Raw genomic sequence first — 20,442 nt, forward strand, 5'->3', positions numbered from 1 at the left:
CATGGAGCTGTATTTTAGCATATTCTGATATTGAAAATTTACTGTAATGAATTCACATTTCAGAGATGTTATGAGAAAAGCATTGTTATCAGGTCTTTAAAGTGGTGATTTATAGAAACACCTGATAGAACACAGAAGCCAAACAGGCTTGGGGTATTTTTCAAAGTTCATTGATAAAAAATATTTGATAGATGGCTAGAGGTTGGGAATGGAAAGTACTATTTTTATTATTATTATTTTTAAAATATTGTTTTCTAGATATGTTTGTAACTTTGAAAGATCCAAGTTTGCTTCCTTGTCTAGAATCTGCTCTTGATATAATAGTTTTCAGCTCTTAAGTATCTAGATTTGCAATCTGCTAGCTGGATGGTAAGCTTGCTGAACAGCAGAAGATAACTGTACTTTTAACTGTTGACTACACAGATCTGTGAGGATTGTCCGTCATGTCCTCGAATCCTGGGATTAACAGCTTCCATTTTAAATGGGAAATGTGACCCTGCTGAATTAGAGGAGAAGATCCAGAAACTGGAGAAAATCTTGAAGAGCAATGCTGAAACTGCCACTGATCTGGTGGTCTTGGACAGGTATGTTTTAATATAACTTTGGTTAATTTGATACCTCTCTTTCATTTTTGGATACATTAGAGAAAGAAATCACTAGAAGAAGTAAGAAGTCTTACGAAAATTTGCACGTATGTGATGCTGTCACTTTTACTGGGGCTGGGGAAGGAAGGCCAACTGTTAAACTTTCTGAGTAACCAGAATTGAGGTTTTGCTTTCTTTAAGGTTGCAAGTATGAAGGCTGCCTGACATTGAAATCTTCAGAACTTCTACATAGTCTTAGTGGGGAAAGAGAGGGAGGGAAGAGCGAAGGGAGAGAAAAAGAAGAGGAGAAAAACCAAAACAAAACAAAAAAAAAAACCCTTCGTATCTTCATATTCAGATTTCATCAGATTTTCAATCTTGTAAGATTGACTGTCTTATGGTTGAAGAGTAAATTAGAGTCCATTTCCAGTATATACCATAATCTTACTAATTTAGAAAAATGTTGTAGGACCTATAGCAAAAGATATTCATAATACTCTAAAGCTTCTTTCTTTAATGAGTAGCTTGTTGTTTAGAAGCTAATGAAGTACATTGGAGAATGAGAAACAACAGCAAAAGCAATGCTGAAATACTACAGAAAGTGGTCTTTTTTTCTTTCCTGTGTAGAACGCTGTGGATAATGTTAAAATTAGTACAAGTTGTCATAATTGTGATTATTGGCTATAGAGAAACAATTAACATTGAGTAATTAATGTTGCATGTTTTCTCACACCAGCTAGATTGCATTGTGTGGTCTTCATCTAATGCAAAGATGATTGTTCTTGCTCTAGAGGAGTTCTTTAAAATATATATTTTTTTCTGAACGTGTGGAAGTTATTTTAAGAATTTTGCTCTCATAGCTCTGTCATTTAAGAAGAGTCACTTGTGTAAGTGAAGGTGTTATGTACTTGAGTCTACTTCTTATTGTCCTTACTATTTGCTGTAAAATAAGAAGCCAAAAGTAACTGGCTTACAAAAGCTGTATTTGACTTGATGTTTGCCCTCAATTAAGATATACTTCTCAGCCATGTGAGATTGTTGTAGACTGTGGACCATATACTGACAAAAGTGGGCTGTATGGAGGACTGTTAAAGGAATTGGATGAAGCACTTACCTTTCTAAATGACTGCAACATATCTGTACATTCAAAAGAGAGAGATTCTACATTAATTTCTAAGCAGGTAAGCATTCAGCTATATGCAAAACCAGAGGAATTGAAATCTTTGCCATTGTTTTACTTCGTGGTATATGTTAAATTACTGAAACGCTTTTCAAGCCAGCCAGCCTGGAGGATCTGTGGGAGGAGGGAGCATCTTCTAACTTTTTTTTTTTCTCCATTAATGGTACAGGACTTTTCCTAAATATGAGTGGGTCTTGAATATTAACTGTTTGATTCCTACATGAGAACTTCATTTGATTTGAGAATTCTTTGTTCATGCTTAAGGCAGTGAAATAATTCTATACTCTTACGTTGTTGGGGCTTATTTCCAAGGTCAAGAATTTGACATCATTGTGACCCCCAGTGATACTTGAATAATTCAGTACAGAAGAGGAAATGATACCAAAGGAATTATTCAGAGATGTTATACCTAATTGTTTTTAAAATAAAGAATTCCAGCTTATTCCAGCTAAAGCCTTGCAGTTTCCACAGTTTATCTTAATGAGAAGAATATAACCAACACCATTTGTTTTTTCCTATGAGAGGCTGCACTTACCAAGATTAATCTTCAGCAACTACACAACTTCCTAGTTAGATATTTTGAAACCATGGCAAGTGTCAATAACAAATAGCAAAGTAAAACTGTCCTTAAATGTTTATTATGATTATTGGAATTGTTACTAGCTTTAATGTTAATAACTAGGAAGAGCATTTTCTGCTAATCTTTTGAGTTATTTTGGTTTTGTCATTTGAAATTTACCTTAAGATAATTGTTAATTCCATCAGAGTGCAAAATAGTAATTAAAGTGGCTTTTGTTGCAACACAGGAGTGTACAAAGTAGCAAGTTGTGATAATTTCGTAACAAAAAACTCGAGATGTTTCTTCATCAGCAACAAGTTCCAAAGTCTACTGAATGACAAAAGCTGATTTCTAAAGGTTTTTATGATAAATTAATCATAATGTTGATGCTAAAAATGAAAAACAAAATCACAGTCTAAAATGAGTAGTTAAATAGACTCTTTGAACTGATACTTGAAATCTTTTATTGTAGATACTGTCAGACTGTCGAGCTGTGTTGGTTGTTCTGGGACCCTGGTGTGCAGATAAGGTAGCTGGAATGATGGTGAGAGAGCTACAGAAGTATATCAAACACGAACAAGAGGAGCTGCACAGGAAATTTTTATTGTTTACAGACACTTTCCTAAGGAAAATACATGCACTCTGTGAAGAGCACTTCTCACCTGCCTCACTTGACCTGAAATTTGTGACCCCAAAAGTAATAAAGCTGCTTGAAATCTTGCGCAAATATAAACCATACGAGCGGCAGCAGTTTGAAAGTGTTGAATGGTATAACAATAGGAATCAGGATAATTACGTGTCTTGGAGCGATTCTGAAGATGATGATGAGGATGAAGAAATTGAGGAGAAAGAGAAGCCGGAGACTAATTTCCCATCTCCTTTTACTAATATTTTGTGTGGAATTATTTTTGTGGAAAGAAGATACACAGCAGTTGTCCTAAATAGGTAAATCTTCTTTGTTTAAACATTTCTTTTTTAAGCAGAAAGTTGCAGCTTGCACGTTCATGTGCAGGCTGCTGAGTGTGGCTTTCTAGAGGACTGAGTCGTATATTTTAGAACTGTTTAAAAGTTGGTTTAGAAAGTCATAGTGCATTTGCCTAAAGGAGGAATAATAAAAAGTGAAATATTGACTATGTGCATTTGGGATTCTTAGGTACTTTTAAAAATGTATTCAGTAGCTGGCTTTTGGACCTTGCGTTGTAATTTTATTTCTTTTCCAGACAATATACAAAATGTTGTATTTGACCTGTAGAGTGGACATATGCTGATTTGCTGTAATTGCTCTTTAAAGTAATATTTATTATGAACTAATTTGTCATGAATTAATATTTATCATATTGGATTTTTTAACATAAAGTACAAAATTTTTGAAATGTTTATCCATACCTTACTAAATGAAATTATTTTATGATCAGAGTTTAAAGAAGATCAAATTTATGTTGCATAAAAACCTCCTTTTAAGATTTACTAGTACTATTTTAACAGTGATTATTTATAAAACACCTATTCCGTAAAACTTTTGAGTAAAACGTTAAGTACTCTTATAGTCTGAAACAAGAAAAATACGATCCCTGAAATATAGGCCAAGACACAGTTTGCATTACTTGCTTCCTTACCAGATTTTTTGAATTATTTTCTTCAATGTGATTTGTGCTAGCTATATATACATATATACAAACACACACCTTTTTTTGTTAAATGCCATTTGCCACAAACCGTAGCATGTTTGATTTTATATATATAATATATATATATATGTATCTTTTTTTGGCTGCATCGTGTCCTGTGTGACTTGTTTACTGCACTCCAGGTAGTTTCTGCCATCAGCGAGCCCTGAATCTGACCATTTCTGCTGTTAGCTTTTGCCTGAACAAATTGCTCCTTTGAGTGCATACAGTATTCTTTGTTCATCAGAATTTACTTTTTAATGAAATTCCTTTTTCTTTTATTTTTAATACTATTAAAAGTATATTTACAGTAACATACTATATAATGCAAATTAAACCTTTCAGTAAAATGAATCTGTGGTCTTAGCAACTTCCAAAAAATATTAATAGATTCTGATAAATTTGTACTGAACTGAGTCTTTTGCCACCCTAGAGACCAGAATTGTAAAGATATTTTTTGTCACATGTTGTTTTTTTGATTCAAACCCTTTCAGTTTTCTGATTGTGTTCTTGAAAACTGTAATTTATACCCAATGTTTATCATATGCTGTTCAATGCTGTTGAACTTGACAGAGAATATGATTTCTAAATGGCATAGATAACCAGTTGGTGCCATCTTTAAGTTCTAGGCACTATGAAACATGTTGTGGACAGCAAAAAAAAAAAAAAAAAAAAAAAAAAAATTATTCTCCAGCTCTCCAGCAAATTTGCAAAATGCTCCTTTAGTTTAAGGATTCCTGGGTGACCAGCAGACCAGCGCTGTTTGACAAGGCTGAGGACCTTCACTGGAGACCCTCCCTGTTGGCTCGTTAAGACTGAGGCTTTTAATTCTCGCTTGCAGCTATAGATGCTGAACGAGTAGAAAGGCTTTGCAAATAAGAGAGCCACGAGATGGGATGGAAAGAATATATGAAAACTACTCAAGTTTCCGTGTGTAGCACAACCCAGCATGGATTGTTGTGTAGAACTAACTTTAAAGCAGAGGTATCCTGAGCCTCTTCATTATCTTTCTGCTAGTGATTCGATATCCCACTTCACGATGTCTGTAGTTTATGGTAGCTTAGAAAGGTAACACATGTGTGTTAGGCCATATGGGAGAAATGAGTAGGAATTTCTTTTGAAGTAATTGGAACCACTGCACGTATGGTAGATGCCCCAGATTAGCTGCTTCAAACTTCATCAGGTACCCAAGCTGGAGTTGTGACTTGACAGAAATGCCATGTGGAAAGATAAAATAAAAGCTTAAGTATTTTGTTCAGGTGCAACCCATACTTACCTTGTATGTGTCTCTAAATGCCTGGATTGCACAGGGAAATATAAAGCCTTTGAACTAAGAAAACTCATATATTGTAATACAGGAGGATCCTTTCGGTCTGTTCTCCTGAGAACAGTTATTGCCATTGCCTCCTTCTCTTGCTGGTTCCCTCAGCCATTTCAGTTTCAAAGGAAAGGTTAAAAATCTTCAAGGTGTTTTAGGTGAATGTCCTTAAAATTGTTTGAGCAGGTAGAAGAGAGACTGCAGTCGTGCTCCAGTGGAGGAAGGGGAGGACTTGGCTCGTGCCCTTCTGCTTGGCAGCATCTTTTGTAGTGCCATCGTCTTCTGCACAGCCCAGTCTGGGGGACGTGAGGGGTAGGAGTGTGAGTTGTTGTTAGAGGGCAGCAGGTTGTCCCGGGGATGTGAGGAGGACCTGCTGATAACGAGATGACTGTGCCGAGGGTGGCTGTTGAGAGAGGTGCAGGGGATGCAGGGTTTTTTTTTGTTTGTTTGTTTGTTTGTTTGTTTGTTTGTTTTTTAAATGTATGACTCCTTGATTCCTCCCGGCTCTGCTGCTCATAAACCTCTTACAATTGAAAGATACCAATACTGTCCCTGCTGGAAACAAATCAGTTAAGGATGCTACAACATAAACAATTTGGTTACATTAGGCATTTATGCGGACTCTGATTATGTAAGCAATCTCTGATTAGTCAGAGAATTCAAAGCATCCCAGGAACCTTTCCTACTTCTGTCACCTAAAGAAAGTTGCAGGGGAGTAGAATGAAAGCATGAACAACCCTAACCTCTGTTTACTGTTCCTCGTTAAAAGACTTGGATTAAATGCACGCACTGTAGATACATTTGGGTTAATTAAAACCTTATACCTGAAATGGGCTGAGATCAGTTTTTAGAAAGAGACCAACAATATTTGTCATTAACATATCTGAATAGAACATATATTTTAAACTGTTATTCTTAACTTGAAAATTTAAACACTTTAACATAATTTAATACGTCGTACTGGAGAAGCATATTTTTTGAGGACCAAATTAAAAGATTTTTCTACTAAAGCAGCTGAGCCAACATTTACTGAAAATGATGTTAACTTGCATCTGTCTTGAATAGGATTTTGATTAGCTGGAAACCTCAAATTAATGTCTTGGTTGAAAAATATTTCTGCTTTTAACAATATCTTTTTCCATGCTAAGTCTAAAATGTTTGTGTTGCCTGCACACATACCACATATGAATGCATTCTGTTTTTTTGTTATTTTTAACAAAGTTTTCTCTAGAAACTAGTATTTTTAGTAAACACAGAAAACAGTTTATTTATATTTACTATTTATTGACAAAACATTTAATTGGTGTGCTTTTTTTTTCCTTTTATATCTTACAAGCAAAAGGTTATTTTTCATTTTCTGTCCTGTGTAATTTATAAAATACTTTTAGGTTGATAAAAGAAGCTGGCAAACAAGATCCAGAACTGGCTTATATCAGCAGCAATTTTATAACTGGACATGGCATTGGCAAGAATCAGCCTCGTAACAAGCAGATGGAAGTTGAATTCAGAAAACAGGAAGAGGTAACTTCAGTAAAGCATAATTGAAGTTAGCACTACCTGCAGAACATCTCTCTACTGGCAAAGTCTGGAGCAGTCATTGGAAGTCCAGTCATTGGATTACCCTGGGTGTAACAAACATGCCTGCTTAAGATATAGATGTCCTTTTATAAAATAACAGATAGTTAGAGAAGTTACTGTCACATTGCACTAAGAGACAGAAATAAAGCTGCTTGTAAAATAGTGCTGGTCTTGTCAGATCATCTAGCATGTAACTTTTTTTTCCTCCATTGGATTAACAGTGATACAGGAATATTATACAGAAAATCATATGCATTTATAAGAGCATATTTAGGCAAGCGTTTAGAACGTCTGAACTGTTTCTGTATGTTTTACTAGTTGTTAATCAACTGCATGATGCAAAGAGGTGTCAGATTAATCTCTCAATTACTTTTGCAGATTATTCTTTCAATTACTTTTGCAGGTTCTTAGAAAATTTCGAGCACATGAGACCAACTTACTTATTGCTACTAGCATTGTAGAAGAGGGTGTTGACATACCAAAATGCAACTTGGTGGTGCGTTTTGATTTGCCCACAGAATACCGTTCCTATGTGCAGTCAAAAGGAAGAGCTAGAGCACCAATTTCCAATTACATCATGTTAGCAGACACAGACAAAATCAAAAGCTTTGAGGAAGATCTTAAGACATACAAAGCAATTGAGAAGGTATGAAGCTTGAGTAATGTACCTGTTTATATCTTATAGTAGCTTTGTTTTTAATAGGAAAAAATAACCCTTCTATGTTCTTTTTTTAAAACACTAAGATCCTGAGAAACAAATGCTCAAAATCTGTTGATACCAGTGAAACTGAAACTGAACCCATCGTTGATGATGATGATGTATTTCCACCGTACATTCTGAGGCCAGATGAGAACAGTCCGAGAGTTACAATTAACACTGCTATTGGACACATAAATAGGTAGGAGGCATATTCACTTTTTCCTTCTACTTCTTGTCTTCGAAGAAAAAGTCTCTCAGTCTGTCAGGACATGGTAGTGTAGGTACTGTATATACTTCCCCTTAGAAGTCTGGGCAAAATTTTCTGTCTCCAAGAGAATTGTGACAAGGATTTAAAAGGGATAGTTTGAATTGCGTGACTTTATTCTGCAAAGGTTCTAATTCTGATGATTAATATAGTAATACAGACTTCTGAAAATATATAACTTTAAAACAAGTAGTAAGATTTTGTTGCTTTTGCCAAACTAACTTGAAAATAATAAGTTACGTAGCTTATTACAGATGAAGTTCTCCAATTCTGATATTCACATTTGTAATAGCAAACTGTTGTCTTGTTTAAAAGCAAAATAAAAAGAAAAGTAAACTGAACATATTCAAGTTAATGAGACTGAATGGGATACTTCTGAGGGGACTGGCCAATATCATCTTTGTAAGGTCATGGCAATTGTAGGTCCTGAGAGATAGGGAAAGGTAAATGCTTTCAGGAAAGGAAAAGGATCCAGAGAGCTACAAAGTGATCTACTTTATCTCATTCCTTTGGAGTTTTATGGACTAAGTCCTCATGGAAACTATTTCCAGGCACATAAAGGACAAGAAGGTGTTTGCAAACAACTAGCCATTTTATTACAGGCAATTTTTGCCATACCAACTCATTTGCTTCCTTTGATGAAGTACTCCATTCTGTGAACAGGGGAAGAGCAATGAATATCATTTACTTGACTTTGAAGGTTTTGATGACATCTCCTGTAACACCCTTGTAGCTCAGGTGATGGGAGGCAGACCAGTTGGATGGTCTGCATAGTAAATAAAGCTTGGCAGTCAGTGGGACTTAAAAGGTGTAGTAATAACCCACACAAAGTCTAGCCGGCAGCTGGATATGAGCAGCATTCCCTGTGGGCCAGGAGAGCTTAACTTCCTCATCAGCGAACTGTGTAGTAGCACAGAGCATATCCTCAGCAGATGTGGCTTTGATGCAAACTTACTGGGGGAGCTGTTGCTACAGCGGAGGGCCAGGCTGTCCTACAGAGGGGAGTCATGTCAAACTGAAGAAATGGGTCAACAATAAACTAGAATCTGGCACCTCAATAGCCCTGTGCATCACTACAGGCTTGGCAACAGCTGCCTAGAGATCAGCTTTGTAGAAAAAGACTTGGAGGTCTCCTCACTGAAGATGAGCCAGCAACATAGCCACGCACTAAGAAAATATTTATAATCTTTGTGATTTAGTATAGCCACAGGTTGAAAATTATTCCCCTTCACTCAGCATTCACGATGCTGCATCCGGCTCATACAAACAGTGTCCAGTTTAGGGCTTCGTAGGGATAAAAGGAGTACTGAGAAACTGGAAATAGTCCAGATGAGGATCACAAAGAGGGCTGGAGCACGTGGTCTATGAAGAGTAGTCGAGGGACCTGGTTTATTCAGTGTGGAGAAGAAATAGCTAAGGGTGCTATAATTGCCACCCTAAGCTTCAGAGGACAAAACTAGCTTTGCATGGTAGGAAGGGCAGGAGACAACAGATGCAAGTTGTAGCTAGGGACATTCCAGTCAGTGAATGTTATTCCTTATAATTAATGAGTAATTGCACCCTGAACGAGGTTGCCTGGAACCTCCATCCTTAACAATATATACAACTTGATTGGCCAGAGCTTTGAGCAGCCTTGTCTGACTTTGAAGTTAGCCCTGCTTTGAGTAGGGGGTTGAACTCCCAAGAGTCCATTCTAATTAAATTACTCCATGATTTTAATTATTCTGCTTTATTAAATAGTAATATTTGGAAACTGAAGGCCAAAAGAGCCTGTAGTTTCACAAAAGTAAGACAAAATTCTCTGTGTAATATCTTCCAATTTCAGTGTGAAAGTATTGATTTGGAAAATCTTTTGTTGATTTAGGTACTGCGCTAGATTACCGAGCGATCCGTTTACTCACCTAGCTCCCAAGTGTAAAACACGAGAACTACCTGATCACACCTTCTACTCTACTCTCTACCTGCCAATCAACTCACCTCTTCGAGCCTCAATTGTTGTAGGTATTTGGGGAAGGAAGAGAGTGAAAATGGGTGTATATATTTGTTTAGATGTGTGCTTTGTTAAGAATTTGCTTTTCTGCAGTGCTGCTAATGAAAATTGCTTTCTGTTTTTGTACATTGTTCTCCATAACTGTTTTCAGATTGCTGTTTCTCTATTGTAATCTGCTTTTCAACAGTTATTGTTTATTCTAAAGGCATAAATAGTTAGATTTCTTGCCCAGCTGTGAGCTGTAAGAATGTGCTTTATTGCTCTATGGTCAATATTATGCAGAGTTCAGAAACTTGTAGTTGCAGTTTCCACAGAAAAATAATGTTAGTCAAAGTATCTTTGTAAAGCATTATATTGACAATTTTGCTTATATAATATGGATGTTAAACTACTTGTGTAATGCCTAGTAATTAATATACTATTCAATCAAAACTTTACGCAATGTTTAAATGTTTATAGGGTCCTCCAATGAGTTGTGCAAGACTGGCAGAGAGAGTTGTAGCTCTTATTTGCTGTGAAAAACTGCACAAAATTGGTAAGAGCTTGGAAAGCAAGATCTCTTTAGTCACGAACTATTTGTAACTGAGAAACTGAATAGTATTTGGAAGCTAGGGATATGTTACTCTTTCAGCTATTAGAAATTCCTAATATCCTGTTTCACCATGTTTTGCTATGTGGTCGTGTAATAAATTTAACTAGCTTGGTGGTAAAATAGTTTTATTGAATGTACATTGCCTTAAATGGTGAATGTAACTGTATCTGAAAACAGATTTTGATGTGGAATGTACATAACAAAGGGGAAAAAGATCTTTTTCGCCAGCGGGTCATGGCTTTAGATTAGGAAATACATGTTGCAGCCAGAAAAATAAAAAAAAAAAAAAAAAAAAATTGAAGTGAGCTGTAACAAAACAGACTCTAAAATACAGATCCTTAAATTTAGTATGTTCTCTGTATAATCATAAGTTGTAGTATAAAAATAGAACACTTCAGAATTATTTCAGCTGTCTTGTCTGTAATAAAAATACCAGAGATAATCTTTACTGTAGATTGTATTTAAGAGCGTCTCATATTATTATGGATGCTTTGAAGCAATACAAAGATATTTGTATATCTTTAAACAGCAACAACCAAAAGACTTTCTGATGAGTAAGCCTTTTGATCATTCGATTCCTACTGGAATATGAGTATCTGAGAATAATCCTGTAACATCTTAACTCGGAGTTCAGAGTGCACATTCAACAGTAGCATTGCCCTTTCTAGAATGATACCAAAATAAAATTGTTTCTCTTTTATTGCAGTAACTGTGTGAGTCATTTTAATGAAGTATTTTGGTTGTTGGTTAGTTTTTCTTGGTTGATTTTTCTTTGATATTTTCTCTGTATAGTTCAAATTTTAATTGAAACTTCCGAGGGAATTCTACTATAAAATTGTTCTTGCTGCACACAAATTCAGAATTTAGGAAGAGAATAATAAAACAATAATTAAATTAATTAAATTAAGCAAATAATTAAACTAATCTATTGCAACTCTTAGTTATAAAACTTTGCTTCTATAAGCATATGAGGAAAAAAAATTGTTTTACTGAACTACTGTGTAACCTTTGAAGAGACCAGGGTTTGTATGTTCATTATGTTATTTCTGTTTGCCCTTTTACTCAGGTGAACTGGATGATCATTTGATGCCAGTTGGGAAAGAAACAGTTAAGTATGAGGAGGAGCTTGATTTACACGATGAAGAAGAAACCAGTGTTCCAGGAAGGCCAGGCTCTACAAAAAGAAGACAGTGCTACCCTAAAGCTGTTAGTATCACTTTGTGCTCTCTACCTCTCTAGTCTAAGACTTTGTCTAGTAACAAGAATACAAAATTGCCAACTCTGTCTTATATGATATGTAATCGTTAAGATGAATATCACATTTACAGTAAAAATGTTTGTGTAATTAACTATATGGAAGCTTGTGGTATTTCCTGAATGAGTTTATGGGAACATGTTTTCCCTAAATCTGTAGTTCAAAGAAATGGTTGGCTCGTTTTAAGAGCATGAACAAGCGTGGGAGTAAGAAGTTGTGTAGACCTGTAAGGTGAAACTAACCTTGAAATAAAAGAGGAGATACTTCTAGTAAAGCTTATTGACTGTATTTTCCTAGTTTTCCTTCTTCCAGCTATACCTGCAAAAATAAGGTCCTGCATTATTAATCTATTTAAAAATTTCTGGTAACTCACCTTTCTGGTAAATATACTAGAGCAAAGAAAAAATACTAGCTTTCTAGAGGAATAAGTTGTTATAAGTTCGGTGGACAGGCTCAGGGGTCAAGTTAATTGCCATAGTGTCAGTGCAGAATTTGCACTCATTTTTTGGTTTTGGATAGTTGATTTAATTTGATCCCTTTTTGATCAAATGAGTTTTTGGCATTTCTGGGTGCTTCTTGTCAGTAGTTGGGGTTTTTTGAAATGGGATACTCTCAATGTTTTAGTGTGTCTCATTCAGAGGAGTGGATTTGGTAAGTGATGATGCATCTTTCTCTTGCAATATATTTTTCTACAGGATCCAAGAATTATTTTAGTTTGTTTTTTGTTGTAGCTTCTAGCATCTGGAAAAGGATCTACAAGATCCTCTTGAGCTTAATATAGCTGCTAAACTAAGGATAATTTTCCATTAAGCCAAGGCCACAGTTTTGTCACGATATAACTCTGAAATCGAGGACTGTATCAACATATTTTCAGATAAACAGAAGAATCATTTTAAAGACCTAATGAATTTCTACCCAACACAAAACGCAATTTCATAAGAACTGTGTATTTTAGGAAGGGACTGGAGGGGGGATGTTGGTGGTGTTGAAGTGTTGTTTTGTTTTTTTTTTCTTTTTGTTTTTGATGAATGACTTTGCCCACCCTTTCTGCTGAGATTTAAAGAGCTTGAACATGAAGGAATGCTTCAAAGTTACTGGCATACTGGCAAAATGTGAAAATTGGTATCCAAATTTAAGTTTTATTAATGGTGAAGTTACGTCTGTTCTACTGTTAGACTTGAGTTTTTAACAGAGCATGGATGAAGCGGTGAAAAGCAAATTCAGCGAGGACCAAGTTCCCTTTAATGCTACTATTCAGTGAGATCTCACTGTACCCAAGCCAGATGGGGCCACTGACCAATCAATTTTACTTAATTCTTTATTAACTTTCTTATTGCTGCACCTTTTCTTTTTCATTTTTTTTTCCTCATGCTTAGTAGCACCTTTCCTAATAAGCATAAGAAGGCTTGTTCAAGGAATAATGTTTAGGTAAATTTTGCTGATAAAATTCTGGGTTTTTTTCCCCTCTTAATTCTAGATTCCAGAATGTTTGAGGGATAGTTATCCCAAACCTGATCAGCCTTGTTACCTGTATGTGATAGGAATGGTGTTAACTACTCCTTTACCTGATGAGCTCAACTTCAGGAGGCGAAAGCTGTACCCTCCAGAAGATACAACAAGATGTTTTGGAATATTGACAGCCAAACCTATACCTCAGGTGATGAGTCCAGCTCCTTCCCTTACCCTGCATGCCGTGCAACTTGTTCTTTCTGCTCCCTGCCCCATTACTCTTCTCCCCTAAAATGATGGATTGTAATGACCATATTGTGATAAGTGCAGCTTTTATTAAGTACCTGCCGTAAAATGAGTAAAAGTATGAAATATCACTATGTTATGTCTTTAGGGATGGAACAAGCCATTCTGTTTCTACAGAGCTTTCAGAGGAAGCATAAGTGAAATGAGTACCAAAAATGATTTCAGCTGTTGCTACCAAAACCAGCACACTCCCATTAGCACTTCCTAGCATCAGAGATCTCCAGGAAAGTTTAGTTAGGCTGGTGCATGGGAAGATCTGAGAGCTCTGTTTTGAAAGAGGTCTCAAGAATGCGGCTACAGAACCCTAAGAATCTTAACCATGGGATCACCGCTCATGACTTTAAAAATACACACAAAAGGTGTGTTGCCTTAACCAAGAGGGGAAGAACTGTCAGACTTCAGAACTGCTGTGAGGAAGAAGTGGAAATTCTATACCTGTTTTAATTCTATACCTTCTTTTAGAAAGATTTTTTTTTCCTTTAGATGAGGGTCAGCTAAAGACAGTATTTCAAAGTACATTTTATATTATCTGAAAAAGAAAAAGCTTCAGAATTATTGTTCTTCAGGACCATTTTGATAGCATGTGACAGCATTGGTCTTTGCATGTTTAGATTTTCATTTACCGTATCTGAACTAAACATTTCGTACTCCGTAGAGGAATCCATTATGGAGTGTTTTTGCTTGATTTCATTTGTTTGTTTCTTTTTCTTACTTAGATTCCTCACTTTCCTGTGTATACTCGCTCTGGAGAGGTTACAATATCTATTGAGCTAAAGAAATCTGGTTTTACTTTGTCTCTGCAAATGCTTGAGTTGATAACACGGCTCCACCAGTACATTTTTTCACATATTCTTCGTCTTGAGAAACCTGCACTAGAGTTCAAACCCACAGAAGCTGATTCAGCCTATTGTGTTCTACCTCTTAACGTTGGTAAGAACAGACTTTGTTCTTACTCCGAGTTCCCTTAACAAAAGCTTTGTTAATGCTTATGTTACATTGACGATACTAGCTCTAGAAATGATATTATATGTGGCAAGATTCGTTTGTTATAATTTTGCTTTCACGTTCCAAATTAGTTGCAACTACTGCCACAAGCTGACTTGTAGTAGACTTCAGCTGACTGAACAAGAATCCAAAATCAATAATATGTGAGCAAAAAAAAAACAATTTCTTCTGACACCTTTGAGGGATGGATGAAATAAGTGAAGTGTCCTCCAGAGGGACCTGGACAGGCTGGAGAGTTGGGCAGAGAGGAACCTCATGAGGTTCAATAAGGACAAATGCAGGGTCCTGCACCTGGGGAGGAATAACCCCAGGCATCAGTACAGATTAGGGGTCGACCTGCTGGAAAACACCTCCACGGAGAGGGACCTGGGAGTCCTGGTTGACACCAAGTTAACCATGAGTCAGCAGTGTGCCCTCGTGGCCAAGAAGGCCAATGGGATCCTGGCCTGCATCAGGAGGAGTGTTGCTAGCAGGTCGAGGGAGGTGATTCTGCCCCTCTACTCAGCTCTGGTGAGGCCGCACCTGGAGTACTGTGTGCAGTTCTGGGCACCCCAGTATAGGAGGGACGTGGAGCTTCTGGAGAGGGTCCAGAGAAGGGCAACCAGGATGATTAAGGGAATGGAACATCTCTCGTATGAAGAGAGGCTGAGTGAGCTGGGCCTGTTTTCTCTGGAGAAGAGACGGCTCAGAGGGGATATGATTAATATGTATAAGTTCAGGAAGGGAGAATGCAGGGAGGAAGGGGACAGGCTGTTTTCACTGGTGGCCAGCGACAGGACGAGGGGTAATGGCCACAAGCTGAAACACAAGAAGTTCCGTCTCCAGGTGAGGAGCAACTTCTTTACTGTTAGGGTGACAGAGCAGTGGAACAGGCTGCCCAAGGAGGTTGTGGAGTCTCCTACTCTGGAGGTCTTCAAAACCCGCCTGGATGCCACCCTGTGCCACATGCTCTAGGTGTGCCTGCTTGAGCAGGAAGGTTGGACTAGATGATCTGTAGAGGTCCCTTCCAACCTTAAATATTCTGTGAATCTGTGAAATGAAAGCAATGGAATTCTTGTACAGAATGAGGGGAAAAAAAAGTAATTCACAAATTTCCAGAAAACTTCTTCCTGGGAAAACACGTTCCTGACTAACTGAATTATGCACTTTCTTTTTAAGTTGATGACTCCAGCACTTTGGACATTGACTTTAAGTTTATGGAAGACATTGAAAAATCTGAAGCGCGTACAGGCATTCCCAGCACACAGTATACAAAAGACATGCCTTTTATTTTCAAATTAGAAGATTACCAGGATGCAGTTATCATTCCAAGGTGAGTACCTTCCAATGTAGTATGACCTTAAGTCTGTACATGTTATAGAAATACTGTCATAATGGGATGTCAGTGTTCACAACATGTGAAAGCACTTTTTTTGCTTGGAAGAAGCATTCTTAAAATAGATAAGACACCAACCTATCTCTTCATATTTGGAGGAAGGTTGTGTTTTTGTTCTTGTTGTTTTTGTTACTTTTAACAGTAGATATTTCTTCATACAGAGGGTCTTAGCCAACATGTGTAGACCTCACAAGACTCCTTCCCTTTCTTTTTTTTTTTTTTTTTTTTGAAGCATTAGAGTGCACATACTTTAATGAGTATTCTTATGAAAAAGTTGTGTGGCTTCAGCACTACCAACTGGCTTGCTGAAACTAATTTTAACTTGGGAGATTGAGTGGGTGTCCTGTTCTCTGGTTACTGCTTATTCACAGCAAAGTCTTGCCAAAGGAAGCATGCTGTTTGGTGGCTGGAAAAAATAGCACGTGCAAAAGATCATTTAAGACTTAAGCCTGAAAGAATCTTTCTGTTGAATGGTATTTAGAAAGAAAACTTTATATAGAAGAGTTTCCAGATCTAATAAGAATTTAGTGCATCAGTCAGCAAATTACACCTATAAAGTACTTGACAAATTTCAGTCTTGTTACACATACTCTGACATCTCTGTTTATTATGTTACTGCATGTTTGTGACTGTTCTGATGCTTTAAATTAACAGTTACTAGTTTTAACCAGCAAACTGTAGTCAGGTTCAAAGGTAGGAAAAGGGAAACTTCTTCAGAGCCACCAAGGTTAGCAGAAGACACACGGATTTAAACAATGCAAACTTTGTACAGATAAGCAAACAGCAACAGGTTTTTGTATGTGAGGGTATCTTGGAAATCAGGTATGAAAGGACTCTCTTTAATGTTAGGTTCTCTTCTGTCTCATAATTTAATCTTGCCGTCAAACTTTATCAGGCTGCATTTTTATGATTATTTCCCAATTTCTCTTTTTTTTCCCCCCGTTAATGTTTTTCCTTCTAGTACCCAATTAGTGTGACTAACAGTGATAAATATGTTGCAGCAGTTTGCCTTTACCTTTTCTCCCACCCCCTTCCAAGTTTTGCATCCTCCTAGAGAATTGCACTGTTTTAGCCTCCTTAGGAGGCTTGTAAACTTACCTAATAAGGAATTGGAGTTTTCTGTTTTAACTTTATTTGGAGGGTGACTTAGCTTAAAATGCCAGTTTAGAAATTAGGTTGTACAGTTTTAGTGTAAGGTAGAACTTCATTTCTGCCAATTCTAGTACCTGAGGAGGTCAGACTTTAATGGCTAGAAATTTAGAATTAATAAACTATCACTTGCAGCATTGTTCTGAGGTGCTTGTCCAGAACTTGACTATATATTAGATTTTGAGAACATGAATCATTTATTTAAATATCTCAGCACAGTAAACTGCATTGAGTATTGCTTGACTTTATTTTTCCTTATTCTACAACATGAACTTCACTTATTATCTGATTTGCTATTTGTTTTCTTAAAAATTCAGTGAATTATGTAGTGGTTAAGCATCTTGACTACGTTAACTGCACTGCAGTGAAATGATAGAGGTTTTGTTCTAAGGATGTAACACATGTTACTCTGTTTTTGTTTAGGTATCGAAATTTTGATCAGCCTCATCGATTCTATGTAGCTGATGTATACACTGATCTTACTCCACTCAGTAAATTCCCTTCTCCTGAATATGAAACTTTTGCTGAATATTATAAAACAAAGTATAATCTTGACCTGACCAATCTCAACCAGCCACTGCTGGATGTGGACCACACATCTTCAAGGTAACAGTCTTGCTTGGTGTTTGTAGTTTGACAACAAACAGTTTTATTTGTTTTGATATAAAGTGATAAAGCTGGAGACTTTATTTTACAAAATAACTACTGATTTTTAGAGGAGGTTGTATCGTAACAGCTCTAAGGTGAGAGTCCCTCTTTTTCCATAGGTAGCTAGTTTGTCATGTTGTTAAGGATGAGTGCTCAGAATAATCTGTCCTTCAGAAAGTTTAAGCTATTCTTAATTTTTTATACGTTTATATTAAAATACTTATACCTGTTCTTAGACTTAATCTTTTGACTCCTCGCCATTTGAACCAGAAGGGGAAAGCACTTCCACTGAGCAGTGCTGAGAAGAGAAAAGCAAAATGGGAAAGTCTGCAGAATAAGCAGGTAAAACAGAGAGAAACTATTTGAATTAAGTACTTCTAACAGTGTTATGAAGTCTACCTTCAAAAGTAAAATTCTCTTCTCACCTTTTCCCTATTCCACCCCAGATACTGGTTCCAGAGCTCTGTGCTATTCATCCTATTCCAGCATCACTGTGGAGAAAAGCAGTTTGCCTCCCCAGCATCCTTTATCGCCTGCACTGCCTGTTGACAGCAGAAGAACTAAGGGCTCAAACAGCCACTGATGCTGGTGTAGGGGTTAAATCTCTTCCTGCAGATTTCAGGTATGTATTTTTATACCACTGTTGCATGAATTTTAAGTTGATACTGTTTGACTCATGTCAGCTTTCAGCAAAAGATACGATTAAAAAAGACTTGATCATGAATAAGGTTATTCAGTTATCTATGAGTCTCTGAGGATGCTGCAGTCTCTTCAGAAGAATGGTTTTTTTTATTATCATATACATGCATAAGAGTTTTCTTTTGTGGTCTTATTTTCTTTTAACAAAATCAGCATATATCTTTACAGATATCCTAACCTGGACTTTGGATGGAAAAAATCTATTGACAGCAAATCCTTCATCTCTATTCCGAACTCCTCTTTGATAGAGAATGAAAATTACTGTAAGCACAGCCCAATTGTAGTCCCTGAAAATGCTGCACATCAAGGTGCTAATAGAACCTCTTCTGCAGAAAAGCATGACCAAACGTCTGTGAATTACAGAACATTGCTCAATGAGTCACCCAGTAAACTCCAAATTGATGTCTCAGCAGAACTTGCAGCAATTAATGGTGTTTCTTATAATAAAAATCTTGCCAATGGCAATTGTGATTTAGTTAGCAGAGACTTTTGCCAAGGAAATCAGCTGAATTACTGCAGGCAGGAAATACCTGTACAACCAACTACCTCATGCCCCATTCAGAATTTATACAGCAGTGAGAACCAGCCCAAGCCCAGCAATGAATGTACTCTACTGAGTAATAAATACCTTGATGGAAATGCTAACAGATCTACCTCAGATGGATGCCCCAAAATGGCAGTGACCACCAGTACTTCAAAAGCTCTTAATCTTTCGATAGACAGAACGGATTTTGAAAAGAGCCCTTCCAGCGGGTACTCCTCAAAAACTCTTGGCCCCAATCCTGGTCTTATTCTTCAAGCTTTGACTCTTTCAAATGCTAGTGATGGTTTTAATCTGGAGCGACTTGAAATGCTTGGCGATTCATTTCTAAAGCATGCCATCACTACATACTTGTTTTGCACTTACCCTGATGCTCATGAGGGACGGCTGTCATATATGAGAAGCAAAAAGGTAAGTAGCAATGATCCAGGGATATTGGGTAAAATGCTGGCTGTAGCAAACTGTATGTATAACAAAAAATACATGATGACTGAATGACCGCAAAGTGATCTGGGTCCACAGATTTACTGATTGATTGCTCATTTGGTATCGTAAGTATTAGAAGCAAAAAGCAAACGAAAAAAAAACCCAGGAAGACAGAGTTAATGTTACATTAACTGTCATTAATGAAACTGTTTTTTTTACTTTTCATTTCTAAATCTAAACCAGTTGATTACTAGCCTAAGGTGAGATAGGACTAAATAGAACCAGAAGTTCTGAATTAGTGAGGACATGTTTGGTAGACCATGCTGGAGCTGTGTTAACTAGAAAGTCTTTAACAGGAGACCCTCAATGAAGAATTGAGAGTTAGTAGCACAGAGCCATGGATTGTAGCATTACTGACCTTTTCAGTTGTTTCCTTAATCAATTACTTTCCATGAAAGCTTTTGCATTATCTTACATGAACATTTACAAACAAAATATACCTCTCAAAATTGTTAGATGAAAACTATTTAATGTGTTTTAATATAAACATAAATAGTAGGGAGCAGAGTCTCTTCCGCTGCTTGTTCAAGTTCTGGACTAGTCAATTGTATGAAAGTTTTATTCCTCATAATGTAATGACTTGAATCAAATACTAAGGATTTGACTCTCTGACAAAATTGTAATTAATAAAATGCATCATCTTGGCAATTAAATGATTGAATACTCGTTTAATCAAGGAAATTAAGAAAGGATAAATAACTTGCACAGTTCATATAAAATTCATTGAATATTCAAGTTCAAATTTCAAGACTTAAACATGGAAAATCTGTTTATAGTGAGAACTGAAGATCAGAAGTTGTTAGTTAAACAGGAAAAGTAAGAATGTGTGTATATGGAGTGTTGTGGGTTTCTTCCCTTTCTTTACAATAGCTAAAAGAATTTGAGGTGGTATCAAAATAACCTCTAGATTATGACTTAATTAAAATAAGATTTGCTGTGCAGAACTGTTTTAATACTTTTCTGCTGCCAAGATTCAGGTCAACTTACCATAGCAGCAATCATTTCTCATTCTGCATCTAGTCTGAATGTTGTTTATTAATGCTGTAATTAATGGCACTTGAACAGATTATTCTATAAAGGTAGCAGTAATTCTGTT

The 20,442-nt window shown here is 36.6% G+C and overlaps 1 protein-coding gene across 2 annotated transcripts in view; it reads left to right on the top strand.

Moving 5' to 3' along the window:
- The window catches only part of DICER1 (dicer 1, ribonuclease III), a 41,469-nt gene that overhangs the window by 9,691 nt on the left and 11,336 nt on the right, over positions 1-20,442 (top strand). For both annotated transcript variants that reach the window (XM_026046975.1, XM_026046983.1), the window contains exons 7-22: positions 424-584; positions 1,597-1,765; positions 2,796-3,268; positions 6,697-6,829; positions 7,290-7,532; positions 7,631-7,785; positions 9,716-9,848; positions 10,301-10,376; positions 11,500-11,639; positions 13,166-13,345; positions 14,160-14,373; positions 15,607-15,760; positions 17,396-17,578; positions 17,857-17,962; positions 18,067-18,242; positions 18,488-19,271. In XM_026046975.1, coding sequence (XP_025902760.1) covers positions 424-584; positions 1,597-1,765; positions 2,796-3,268; positions 6,697-6,829; positions 7,290-7,532; positions 7,631-7,785; positions 9,716-9,848; positions 10,301-10,376; positions 11,500-11,639; positions 13,166-13,345; positions 14,160-14,373; positions 15,607-15,760; positions 17,396-17,578; positions 17,857-17,962; positions 18,067-18,242; positions 18,488-19,271 — 3,480 coding nt within the window. The remainder of the gene's footprint in view (positions 1-423; positions 585-1,596; positions 1,766-2,795; positions 3,269-6,696; positions 6,830-7,289; positions 7,533-7,630; positions 7,786-9,715; positions 9,849-10,300; positions 10,377-11,499; positions 11,640-13,165; positions 13,346-14,159; positions 14,374-15,606; positions 15,761-17,395; positions 17,579-17,856; positions 17,963-18,066; positions 18,243-18,487; positions 19,272-20,442) is intronic.

The sequence above is a fragment of the Nothoprocta perdicaria genome, unplaced genomic scaffold (genome assembly GCF_003342845.1).
Source record: "Nothoprocta perdicaria isolate Ctin4 unplaced genomic scaffold, notPer1 scaffold_108, whole genome shotgun sequence".
NCBI lineage: Eukaryota > Metazoa > Chordata > Aves > Tinamiformes > Tinamidae > Nothoprocta > Nothoprocta perdicaria.